The sequence below is a fragment of the Copadichromis virginalis genome, linkage group LG19 (genome assembly GCF_057382275.1).
Source record: "Copadichromis virginalis isolate Kocher_CV1m ecotype Utaka linkage group LG19, C_Virginalis_male_GT1.1, whole genome shotgun sequence".
Lineage (NCBI taxonomy): Eukaryota > Metazoa > Chordata > Actinopteri > Cichliformes > Cichlidae > Copadichromis > Copadichromis virginalis.
The window spans coordinates 12,233,011-12,245,985 of NC_140636.1; the positions used below are offsets into that span (position 1 = coordinate 12,233,011).

Consider the following 12,975-nt stretch of genomic DNA (forward strand, 5'->3'; position numbering starts at 1 on the left):
ACATTTATCTAATGCTTACAAATCTGCTGATCGCATTATGCTCCTTTTTTTTCCTATTGTTGATTTGGCTAGGATTTAATGTCCATGTGGCTTTATTAAGGGGGATCAGTTTTTCACCGGGGCATTTTCTGCCCCAACTAACTGCATAACCATTTTTGTTTATGTAACAATTTGCCTTTATGTCTCTCTTTTATAGCAGAGATCCAACTTATGGCCCTGGTGATGTAAGTGCATGTCTGAGCTTTTCAGGATGCAGATCAGAAGCACATACGGTTAAGGCATTCATAATCTCTAACCACTTAGTGGATAATCAGGTTGGAGTTCTCAGCAAAAAGCCACGTCTGCCTCCTTCCTGTTTCCTTGTCCCCTCTGAAGGATGCAGCTGTATTTGAACAAAAAAGAAACCGTAGTCATTAACCTGGTTCACAGATTTCTTGGCTCTTTTCCATGTGGGGCTAATCCTGCAGTTGTCTAATTATGGCTCCACAGAGCCACAAGGGTTCACCCCAGGTTCATCATCTCCAAGGCTTAGGAAGTCAGGAATGGTCCTTAAAGGTTAATTCTGTGAAACCTTTAACGTTATGACTTGAATTTTTGTCTTCTTGGGCTTTTTTGTGGGGGGGTATATTGCCCCCATTTTTTTTTTTTTTTTTTTTTACATGGAATCATATATTTCATGTAAAATGGACAGAGCCACTGTGATTTCACCCTCTGGTCTCTGATGACACATTTTGAACCTTCATTGTTGACATGCTGGAGCAGTAAGTTGTCATTTGCAGCTTCATTCGCTTTAGCTTCATTTTTCAGTCTCAATGACTGAAGTCTGACATAGCCATTCTTTTCAACATGCCTGTCATGCAAGATGCTGTACTTTGTGTTTGTTTTTTTTTAACAGCCAAGGGGCTGTGACAAGAGTACAGTCCTTCTCTTTTATTTAGATGTACATGCTGCCCCCCTATTCAACTGTGATGGGCTGGTGATGTTGCCTTGGGCTCATACTGTGGCTTTATTTGCCTTTCTGTGTCCTCCTCCTGCTACGGAGGGTTTGTCCAATAAAACAGTAAATTTCTTACAGTAAATACCAGATTTTTCACAATTATAATCCTACATGTTACCAAACAGTTAGGCTTTTAAGGAGGTGATTTTCACTACTTTAGATTATTTGTGAGTCATTAACAGAGGATTAAAAGGATTACAAAGGAATGAAACATCCAATTTGCTTTCATAGATATTTTTCATGCTAAACCATGCTCTCTAGGCCCAAAGTGAGGAGGAGTATTGTCTAATTATAATAATAACCTGTCTCAATTTCATACAACACATCTGGATTTCTTCATGCTCCAGCTGATTGAACACAACTGTGTTTCAGCCTCTCTTTGTCTCTCCTGGGATTGCCTGGCTGTGACCTGTTTTTTCATTCACAGTCCAGTAGTTCAAAACGAACACTTTAAATAGCGATGAACAGACAAAGAGCGCCACCACATTTGCAGAAACATCTAAAAGGAATGTACTGAAAGACATCACAGGCTGGCTCCACCCACTGATGCTACACAAATCATACAGTGATTAGTACAGCTGGACAGTACAGTTCTCAGCTGGACTTTCCAAAACTGTAATTTTATATTTTCTGCTTGGAATGAATGATCTGTACATTTGACTTGGATTTGACTTATTGAATATTTCCACCCATAACCCTGGGTTATATATAGTGTAAATGAGGAGGAAGAAACAACAGAAGGAAATCCATTTTCTAATGATAATGTGAAATGTGTCATTGCAGCTTCAAGGTTCTTTATACACACATTTCTCATTCTTCTGATTGTAACAAGCAGATATTTTCAGTCTTTTTCTTGTCTCGTGTTCACAGTTTATTTCGACTGCCCCCGAGTGGATACAAAAACAACAACAAAAAACTGTTATTCCAGGTTTTAAAATAAATGTGTGACCTCCGACCCCATGCTGAGAGAAATTACATTTGTGACTCCAGACTTGACAAAGTTCCCCTGAGAGTAGTGGAAGACAATAGAATAGTGTTTCACTGGCAGAGTAATGATTCCCCCTGTGGAGAGAAAACTAATCGTAATGTGTGAAATTAGAAAGCTGGAGTTCCTGTAGTTGCAGTTTAATAAGGAAAACTGAAAAAAAGTTAATATATATTTGCAGGAAATGAATGTGCCAAGACAACGAAACGTTTTTTTTCCTCACGTACTTTGAGAGATATCAACTCAAAGCTGCGAGCGCAGTTACAATGAAGCATCATCTGTGGAATGTACTTTCACTTACTGCAGTTTTAAAACATTTATACTATAAAACCTTTGTTGTAGTGCAGTAAGTGTCTTATAAACTAGTTAATGTTACAAATGTTCAAATTCCTCCGGTAATTTGTATCACTTTTAATGTTTTTAACACAGAGAAACATGTTCATGACACGATACTGTCACGCTAAGGGCGACCTTATCTTTAAACACATCCCTCGGGACCTTAAATAAGCAGTAAGCCTCTGAGAGTGAGCAACTAGCTCCACCTTCTGGTTTAAAATAAGCATATGCCAAGATTTAAGTTTGACTTGCTTTGATTTTGCTTCTTCTGTGCTAAAACTGTTTTATTTTTTATGACTCTAACAAACCTGTTTGCTGCTTTCACTTTCTTATTATCCTTTGACAAACTTAAGTTTGGTGTGAAAATAGTGTGAGAACTACAGTTTATTTAGCTGAGATATAACTATAAAAGTGCAGGTATAGGTGCAACAATGGACTTCAAACTCACTCAAGAAAATGGATTATTGCAACTGCAGCTCTTTCAGCAGTTCATTGCCCTGCATGTAGCAAAACAAGTGAAAGCTTTCTCTCCGCTTTAGCTTTAGCCTCTAGAAAAATAGGACAAAAGCAGAGTTTGTGCAATTCTAACGAGCTTGAGTGTTTAGAAATGTTTCTCCGGGCTTCTTAAAGGGCATTCAAAGCTCTTCATTGGATTTTGGCTGCTTTTGTTCTGTTCTCTATCAAGAGGATCCCACACTGCTTCAGTAATGCTGAGGTTCATGCTCTTGTGTTTTTATTGTATCGTATGCTTTTATTAAATTGTTGCCAGTTGGATGTTTTCAAGATAGTATTGTATGTGGATCCAAATCCAGTGGTAATTAAATGCCATTAATTTTGGCAAGATCCCCAACACCACTGACTAAAATACCGCCCCAAACTATAACAGAGTCGCCAGCATGTTTTACATGGTACAACGCTGACTGTTGTACCACTCTCCAACCTCCTGCATACACACTGACAATGATTTGAATTTTAAAAAATCCAATATTGATTCATTCCATAAATCTGTTGCCACTGAATTTCAGTCCAGTTCTTGTGTAATTTGTAATAACTCTGCCTCTCCCTGTTTTCTTACCTTAAAATGGCTTTTTGAAGGCCACCCTTCCACTGAGACCATTTCTGATATGTACAGTGGCTTGCCAAAGTATTCGGCCCCCTTGAGCTTTTCCACATTTTGTCACATTACAGCCACAAACATGAATCAATGTTATTGGAATTCCACGTGAAAGACCAACACAAAGTGGTGCACACGTGAGAAGTGGAACGAAAATCATACATGATCCCAAACTTTTTTTTTACAAATAAATAACTGCAAAGTGGGGTGTGCGTAATTATTCAGCCCCCTGAGTCAATACTTTGTAGAACCACCTTTTGCTGCAGTTACAGCTGCCAGTCTTTTAGGGTTTGTCTCTACCAGCTTTGCACATCTACAGACTGAAATCTTTGCCCATTCTTCTTTGCAAAACAGCTCCAGCTCAGTCAGATTAGATGGACAGCGTTTGTGAACAGCAGTTTTCAGATCTTGCCACAGATTCTCGATTGGATTTAGATCTGGACTTTGACTGGGCCAGTCTAACACATGGATATGTTTTGTTTTAAACCATTCCATTGTTGCCCTGGCTTTATGTTTAGGGTCGTTGTCCTGCTGGAAGGTGAACCTCCGCCCCAGTCTCAAGTCTTTTGCAGACTCCAAGAGGTTTTCTTCCAAGACTGCCCTGTATTTGGCTCCATCCATCTTCCCATCAACTCTGACCAACTTCCCTGTCCCTGCTGAAGAGAAGCACCCCGAGAGCATGATGCTGCCACCACCATATTTGACAGTGGGGATGGTGTGTTCAGAGTGATGTGCAGTGTTAGTTTTCTGCCACACATAGCATTTGCATTATGGCCAAAAAGTTCCATTTTGGTCTCGTCTGACCAGAGCAGCTTCTTCCACATGGCTTATGGCATACTGCAAACGGGGCTTCTTATGGTTTTCTGTTAACAATGGCTTTCTCCTTGCCACACGCTGGACCCTATTCAGCAGCAGCTTTAAAATGCTATTGAAAATAGCAGCGTGTGTGTGTGAGTGAGTGCACAGATTAGGATCAAGGATTAGGGACAGATGTAAACCAGAAATCGAGATCCAATGTAATACGGCTGCCGTCCATCACAGCAGAAGAAAGGTCAGGGTTAGGGTCAAGTATAAGCAAGCCACGCCTTCATTACATCTTCATTGCAGTTTCTATTGGCCCAATATTTGATTGATGGCGCTGTTTTCCAATAGGAGAGCAGGAGGGAGCCCTCGTGGGGGGGAACCGCTGAGCAGATGTGTGTGTGAGAAGACGAAGAGGACGCAGGTTTTTACTGAGTGCAGGAATCGCTGTAGAAAGGGAGTGACGAGCTGCAGGGACACGAAAAAGTAAAGGTGAGCTCTACATTATGTAACATTACGATTTATGAAGCTAAATTAATCGTGCTGCTCAACACGATGTTTTAGCTCTAATGTTAGCAATTCATTTTAGCTGGAGAGTGTCGTGTCTATCTAATTTCTTGTTGGCAGCAGTTGACTGTTATTTCCATTTAGTTAGCACATACTCGGTTATTTCAGACAGGTTTCGATCATTTACAGGCAGGTGTCAGTCCTTTCTGTGTGATGTGGCTGTGTAGCCTTTTTAAATTTATTTGCAAACTTCGTGTCGCGAATTGTTTGACCCCCAAAGTAGATTTGAAAGTTTAACGTGATATTGCAGTAGCTGACACGCGGTCGTACGTGTAGTTTGTGTGCACCCTATTTCCTCCTTCCTGACCTTCTTTGGGTGTTTTCCTCCAAAACGGGTTGGAGCAGTTATTACCCAACAAACGTCTCAATGTCTTTCTTTCTTTCTTGTGACCTCTTTTTGTCTTGAGAGTTTTTATTGGACTAAAATAGCTGCGGTGGTAATATCTTACTGGACCAGAACTGTCTATGAAACTTGATCCTGAGACTTGGATATTGGCAAGAAATGACCTGCCACATTAGAGGTCATTCATTGGGCTCAGCTGTTCAGAATCTGTCCTTGTGTCAAGGTGCATTTTTGTGTCCTTCCTTGTCTTGTTAATCTACAATCTTTCCTCGCTTTATACTTAGACGCCAGCTTGGAAATAATGCACACTCTCAAAACTTCTTCCTGTTTAATCTTAAGGTTCAACACTTTGTCTACCTGTCAGGTAAACTATGTCCTCTGTGGGCTATTAAGACAGCCAGGAAGACTTTGCTCTTTGTTTGCTCCCCCTGACATCACTTCCGTTTTGAGCCACAGGCAGACTGCTTTTGCTGATGTCCCACATTTATTCAGAACTTTAGAGTCCCATATCTTTTTTTTTTTTTTTTTTAAAGCTAGCAGTGACCAGTGTTGGTCAAGTTACTTGAAAAAAGTAATCAGATTACAGTAACGCGTTACTGCCCATCTCTGGCAGTGACACTGATATTCTGTGAAAATGACTCCCCCCTCATAGCAGATGCTAATCTAGCTGTTTAGGTAAAAACAAATGAAAGGGCTTAAAGTGTATTCAACACAAATAAGTGATCCCAAGCCTTCATTTGACCCTAAAAATATGCAACCGTGTTTTAGAACAGGGGCTTAATACTGCACATTGGAAAGTCAGGTATTAAATCCTGCAGATGATTAATCAGTGATTAGTGGAGCCTGCTTTCTTTCTTCTTACTCCAGGCGGCTGCAACCTTGATACTACGAGTGTATTATTCCCTTTGGGAGGTGATTTTTGGCTTTGTCAAGACTAAAAGGAAAAAAGAGGTTTCTAAATGAAAGAAAAGCAATTTCCCTCCTTTGCTGCCCTTTGCTTGCATTTTCTCTTTCACTTTCACTTTCATTGGAAAAGAATCCCCTCACTGTGCTTGGTTTCATGGTTTCACTTTTAGGGTACTTTCACACATCATTTGTTGTGAGGCTAAAAAAATAAAATATAAAATGGTGTTATCTGACATTTTGAAATGTAGTAAAGTGTTTATCTGGGTGTGCAGCTGTAGAATCTGAGAGTTGATAACAAAAGTAAACATTTGTAATATTTTTGCCCTTTGACTTTTCCAGATGTCGTTCGCCAGTGACAAACTGTACGATGGATACATACGGCGGAATATGGCAATCATCGTTTCCAAGGTGAAACCGAGAGAAATAATGATGCATCTGCCTTGCCTGACTGCTTACGACAGGGTATGTTTCAGAAAGCTCTCAGACTAAGAATTTTGTTGTTCTGTTTAGATGCACCCCAAGTATACTCAGTCTGATACCTTCTTTTCTGTATATTACCATGTTGTATAGCTACATGTGAACTGTGTTTAAATACAGTAGCCTGCATTTCTTTATTTAAATCAGAAAGTGTTCATTTAAACCAACCTATTATTTGCTGTCTTTAATGACTATTTAATGCTCCTATGGAAACACATCGAGCAGTACAAGCCTTGTTAGTTAGGCAACCCCAAAAAAGGCCTCAAACTATTTTGCTATTCCTTGCATGACTCTCACTGTAAAAATTACATTTGTTGTTTTGGTAAACACACTAGTGTCACTGATTAAATTAGCTTTGTGGTTGATTGGTTGGTTGTTTATTGATAACCGAACAGTAAAGGGCATTAGCACTGGTAAAGGCATATTTTAAAGACTAAACTACTGATGATTTGTCTGTTATCTATTAAACTGAGTTTGTTTTCTCACTTGATCTATTTTTTAACAAATCTTAGGACGTCATTGAGGCAAAAACTGAGACAAGTGGGAATTATCAAGGCATGATGCTTCTTTTGGACTGCCTGAAAAGAAGAGAAAACTGGCCCGAGCAGTTCATTGAGGCGCTTGAGGCATGTGAGAAGAGAACCATTGCAGCGGACATCAGAGCAGAATACAACGTTCTAACAGATGTTAACAGTAAGTTGCCAAATAATTTACCCAGCACCGTACATGATAGTGTTGAAGTTTATGCAAGCAGTAACGGATACAGTCTTGGTACACACTTTTGACATGACAAAGCACACTTGTCAGTATTTATATAACAAAAACTAAGCTATAGAGCAGAGGTAATGTGTGAATTACTAAGTAGCAAGTGTGAAAACCTCTACAAAAGCAGTTGATAAAGGCCATTTTTAAATCTGAAGCATTCAGGTATGTAACCAGTTCCCCAGAGGAAAGACATCAGCAATGATCCTGTTCCTGTCCAACAGTATGGGAACGGTTCAAAGTCATTTCTGAAGTTCTTCAGTGAAAACACCTATTGACAAGTAGAAAACTGAAAAGTTGAATGCCTGCAAACCGCAGTAAACTGAAGTGACGCTGTGAAGAAGGGTGGAAGAACAATGTGAGAGACTGATAGTCATACAGAAAGTAATAGAAGTTATTTCTGCAAAATGTTTTCACAAGCAATTTCTCCATTGTTGGCACCATTTTTATCAAATAAGTAATGACATGCTGTAATACATCCTGTGTTTTTGCTAATCTAGACCAGATTATTATTTTTTTTTTTATGTCCTGGTTTGTTGGATTACTCAGCGTGCTGGAAATGACAGTTTGAACTCAACCTTCTCCGAAACATAAACAGCTTGTGCAGATAATGCAAATATGTTTCAACCCAAACATGTTTACAGTCGCTCAGAAAAGTGATTATATATACATTATTATACAACAAACATTACTCTGTTTGTTTAGATCCAAGACTAAAGTATATTGGATTCATCATTTGTAAACACTGCTTGGAAAACTGTTACAATTTAAATGGATTCCTTTTTGAAGAACACTATGCAGAGCGTGTTGCATATAGAATAAATATATACATTTTCATTTTTAAAATGAAAATGTATATATATGTGTATATGCAGCATCGCAGAGTTCATGACAAATTCATTTCTGTATAGTTTCACATTTAGGTAGTCCTTCAGGATTTCACAGAGATTTACTGATAGGATGTCATGAGAGATTTAAATAGCAGAACTGTTTCCTTTGCCCTAGATTCCAACCCCAGCTCCTCTCCAACGTCTGTTGTCACGGCACACGTCCACCCGGCACCATCTGCCGGTCATCTGCCCATTCCAGAGAGTGGTGATAACAGTCGGGATGCTCTAGCTCTGCCAGCTGTAGCTCCTGCAGCTCCTTCAGCTCCTCCAGCTCCCCCAGAGCCAGCTATCCAGGCCCCACCCTCTCCGAAAATTCCAACACTGCCACAAACCCCCCAGAGTGCTGCAGACCCAGGTCCCAAAGTTGTTTCCCCACCTGAGCCTGTCCCTGAGCCTCCAAAGTCAACACAGATTGAAGTGGCACATCCTCCATCAACACCTCCTGCTTCCCCCAAGACCACACACATTCGGGTGACATCCACAGAGAGAGGAATTAATTTTCGCAAGGAGCCAGAGGAAAACTCTGAATCAGATATCCAAAATATTGCTGCTGGAGCTCAGGTGGGCTCTGGAGATGGTGCCATTACTGTCAACAGGGAAACCACTCCTCCACCACCACATCCAACTGAACACCATGAAGCCGATCCTCTCAGAAGCAGGATTACCAAAAAGAACAAGGAGCCAGAGAGTCCACCTGAAGCCCAGATCAACTCTGATGTGACTGATGGACCCTCTTTCTACACAAGGACCCCAGAGAAGCCTCCGGTCCAGGACAGCACTCCTCCATTGAACAAAAATCCTGATGCTGTCTCACAGCCTGAAGAGATTTCTGGGCCTCCTTCTACACAGGTGAATACTAAAATATGATCATTTTAAGACTTGAATAATGGCACCTCCTGCAACAGTGCTGTCTGATATTCACTTAACTTAGCTTGGTGCTTAAACCACCTTAGGCAGCATTTCGTTCAAAATGAGAAGCTTTACCTCTGTGGTTTCTTTGGGTGGTATACTCGGCATTTTTTTTCTCTCTTTTCTAGAGAAATTTCATTTCTATAAATATAAAGTTACATTAAATTAATTATACTAAGAACAGTAATCTGTGGACAGAGAACATGCAAAGGGTTGCTACAATTGTTTCCAAATACATACAAAAATAACCTTTGCTAATAGTATTGCAGTACGATTGTAGCCTTTTCTTCTTTTTGTAAGTAAGTAACTTTTTTTAATGATCCAACTATTGTATATTGTGTATATCCTTGAACCCTAAAAAGTATGTTGAAAAATGTGTAATTTTTTAAAGGGCCTTGCTAGTTCGACCTTTGTTGGGACATTACTGTATTTTCTGGCGAGTAAAAGTCTCCAGCTGACAGTCACTGGAAGGGCATAACACCACTGGACGTGTGCCATTAAGCCACATGCTCACATTACTGCAGGGTATACAAAAAAACTGGAAGGCACACACACAAAAACAATTTCTAGCAGTCTTATAGGCCTAATCTTTCACAAGGCATCTTTTCATAAAACCCATCCTGCACATTTATTTGTAAACTTTTGGTAATGATGAGTTCATTCAAAATGTCAGAGAGGAAAATATTCTAGAATACAATTAAACGTGTACAAGTGAGAAAATCCGGTATAAAAGTTCTCCTGTATGACATGTAATATATTTAATGGAAACTTAAGTTAGCATTTTTGACAGTAGTATGTATTAGTGTTATTACCAGACCTCCATATAGGTGCTTTTAACGAACCTATAAGCTTTTACACATACCTGAAAGTTAGGACATTGAAAAATTGCAGTTTGGCAATAAAATTGACCTCTGTTATGAATTTCCCCCCCAGATTGTTGAAACTGCAGCTGAAGCCTCCCCCAGGCCTGGTACTCCAGTGATGGAGGCCTCTCTTAATGATGATGTTTGTCTGAGCAAGCCAGGGCAACTCGTCAGCATCCAACCGCAAAATCAACCCAGTCCTACCATCCTCGCGTCCAGCTCAGAGCCGCAGCCCTACTCGGGCAACACTGAGCGTCTGGAAATAAGTGAAGCTCCACCGGATGACGTGTCCTCTTTCGACTCCACAGTTACTACAGTCACGCCACTGCCATGCCAGGAGACCGGCTTCGCTAATCTCAACCATAACGAACCTGAGGAGAACCAGTTTGAGTCGCCGTGTCAAAGCTTTGAAACACAGGAGCTGGTGATACATGCGTCCGGTGAGCCATCTATCCCTAACCTAGACGTCAATAGTGAAACGGCCAAAGAAATCTCCTCGGCACCACCGTCATTCCCACATGCTGCTGCTGATTCTGGGAGTTTAAACACCACCTTCAAAGCAGGAGAAGAGCTAGCAGATACTTCAGCTCCGTGGACCTGTCTCAGCCAATCACCTAACGCAAAGTACATTCTGGCCGCTGCAGGAGTGGGTGCCTGTGCAATGCTGATGGTGTGGAGGTTTAACAAATAAGGGGATATAATACCTGGAATGAAAGAGAAGATTAGACTTTAAGGCTTTTGAAAAGGATTTTAGGTGCCTTAATGAAATCACTGCCATGGGTTGGCATGAGGCAGCAGTTTAATAATTACCTACAGTAATTACAGCTGGCTCTGCAGACCTTTGATCACGTCACTAATGACCATTCTGCTCTTAAGTTTGACATTTTATGTCTTTATTATTGAGTGAGGTTGACTATAGGGAACAAAAACTAAGTCTACCCTTACTATTCTAGTCGGGTCACTTCATAGAACTGGGTTACAATCTCAGGTTATTTATGCACTTGTGCGATGCAAATGTGTGTTTTTTTTAAAGGCGTGTATTAATCATTGTTTGCATGTTCTCTGACAAGCTAGATAAGACTGTTGGCTGTCATCCAGCATGAGTTAATGAATCAAGGACCTGAGTTTGGCTTGCTGGGGACTGTGGAGGCAGGAGTACCAGTAGTTCACCACAGTGTAAATTCTTTGTTTTCCCCTATTCATAGTGGGGAAATATGGCTTTAAATGTATTTATTTGTAAATATTTATATATATATGTGCTATATAGATACCATCCATCTTCATCCGCTTTATCTGAGGCCGGGTCGCGGGGGCAGCAGCCTAAGCAGAGAGGCCCAGACCTCCCTCTCCCCAGCCACCTCCTCCAGTTTATCCGGGGGAACACCAAGGCGTTCCCAGGCCAGCCGAGAGATATAATCTCTCCAGTGTGTCCTGGGTCTGCCCCGGGGCCTCCTCCCGGTGGGACATGCCTGGAACACCTCACCCAGGAGGCATCCTTGTCAGATGCCCGAACCACCTCAGCTGGCTCCTTTCGATGTGGAGGAGCAGCGGCTCTACTCTGAGCCCCTCCTGGATGGCCGAACTTCTCACCCTATCTCTAAGGGAGAGGCCAGCCACCCTTCGGAGGAAGCTCATTTCTGCCGCTTGTATCCGCGATCTCGTTCTTTCGGTCACTACCCACAGCTCGTGGCCATAGGTGAGGGTAGGGACGTAGATCGACTGGTAAATTGAGAGCTTCGCTTTTACACTCAGCTCCCTCTTCACCACGACGGACCGGTGCAGCGCCCGCATCACTGCAGCCGCAGCACCAATCCGTCTGTCGATCTCCGGCTCCCTTCTCCCATCACTCGCGAACAAGACCCCGAGATACTTGAACTCCTCCACTTGGGGCAGGAACTCATCCCCGACCCGGAGTGGGCACTCCACCCTTTTCCGGCTGAGAACCATGGCCTCAGATTTGGAGGTGCTGATCCTCATTCCCGCTGCTTCACGCTCTGCTGCGAACCGTTCCAGTGCGAGCTGTAGGCCCTCACCCGATGAAGCCAACAGAACCACATCATCTGCGAAGAGCAGAGATGAGATTCTGAGGCCACCAAAGTGAAAGCCCTCCGCCACTTGGCTGCGCCTAGAAATCCTGTCCATAAAAATGATGAACAAAATCGGTGACAAAGGGCAGCCCTGGCGGAGCCCATCACCCACCGGGAACGAGTCAGACTTACTGCTGGCATTGCGAACCAAGCTCCTGCAACGGTTGTACAGGGATCGAATGGCCCGTAGCAATGGGCCAGACACCCCATACTCCCGCAGCACCTCCCACAGGACACCCCGAGGGACACGGTCGAATGCCTTCTCCAAGTCCTATATAGATACCTAATTACTTATTTTAAGAAAGATTGATGTGCTGTTAACATAAAAAAAACAAACACTCAGCAATCAAGCAGTCAGTCAGCTAATCCCTGCATAATTTATTTTTTTTTTAAACAGCAGGTAAGTGTTTTCGTATCATGGCAGTGATAGTTGTATCATAACCTGGGTGTTTGTCTATGGCGTTTGACACGTGTCCTCTTCTGCTTTCATGTATCTAAATGTGTGTTTAAATTTAATCGATGTTATTTTACGGTTAGAAAATGTCAATAACTATATTTTGCAACTGGCACCTACTTTTGCAACAATTGGCACAATTTAAGCCTAAGGTTGTCTTATATGGTGCAAATGTTTGATTCAACATTTAAGTCGTCAATAGATGATTTTTCTCCTTTAAATAAAAACCTGTTTAGGTTTGTTCTGTAAGTTGAGAGGTTTTATTGTACATAGTTATGTCAATAATGAAATTTTAAGGAAAATCTTTTGCACTTTTTAAGAGCCTTTTTGAGCTGCTGAGGTGATGACATAATTACAGTTCATGTGGTTATGTAATCTGTAAAAATGTAAAAGTTCCTAAAATTTATATTCACATCAATAAACTTGAATTTCTGAAAAGATGTATGTTTTTGTTTTGTTTTATTTTTTGTTTTTTAAACTGTAA

General features: G+C 41.3%; 1 protein-coding gene across 1 annotated transcript; it reads left to right on the forward strand.

Moving 5' to 3' along the window:
* The first annotated feature begins 4,626 nt into the window (after window positions 1-4,626).
* Window positions 4,627-12,006, forward strand: mavs (mitochondrial antiviral signaling protein). The gene is made up of 5 exons (XM_085441855.1): window positions 4,627-4,725; window positions 6,389-6,511; window positions 7,039-7,219; window positions 8,294-9,027; window positions 10,021-12,006. The coding sequence occupies exons 2-5, from the start codon at window positions 6,389-6,391 to the stop codon at window positions 10,639-10,641; spliced, it is 1,659 nt and encodes a 552-aa protein (XP_085297981.1). The 5' UTR covers window positions 4,627-4,725; the 3' UTR covers window positions 10,642-12,006.
* Window positions 12,007-12,975: the final 969 nt, after the last annotated feature.

Bases quoted from the DNA above. Each gene is read 5' to 3' on its own strand.
- mavs (XM_085441855.1), top strand. From the start codon at position 6,389: ATGTCGTTCGCCAGTGACAAACTGTACGATGGATACATACGGCGGAAT. The intron at 6,512-7,038 runs GTATGTTTCAGA...AACAAATCTTAG, and splicing joins GCCTGACTGCTTACGACAGG to GACGTCATTGAGGCAAAAAC. The intron at 7,220-8,293 runs GTAAGTTGCCAA...CCTTTGCCCTAG, and splicing joins CGTTCTAACAGATGTTAACA to ATTCCAACCCCAGCTCCTCT.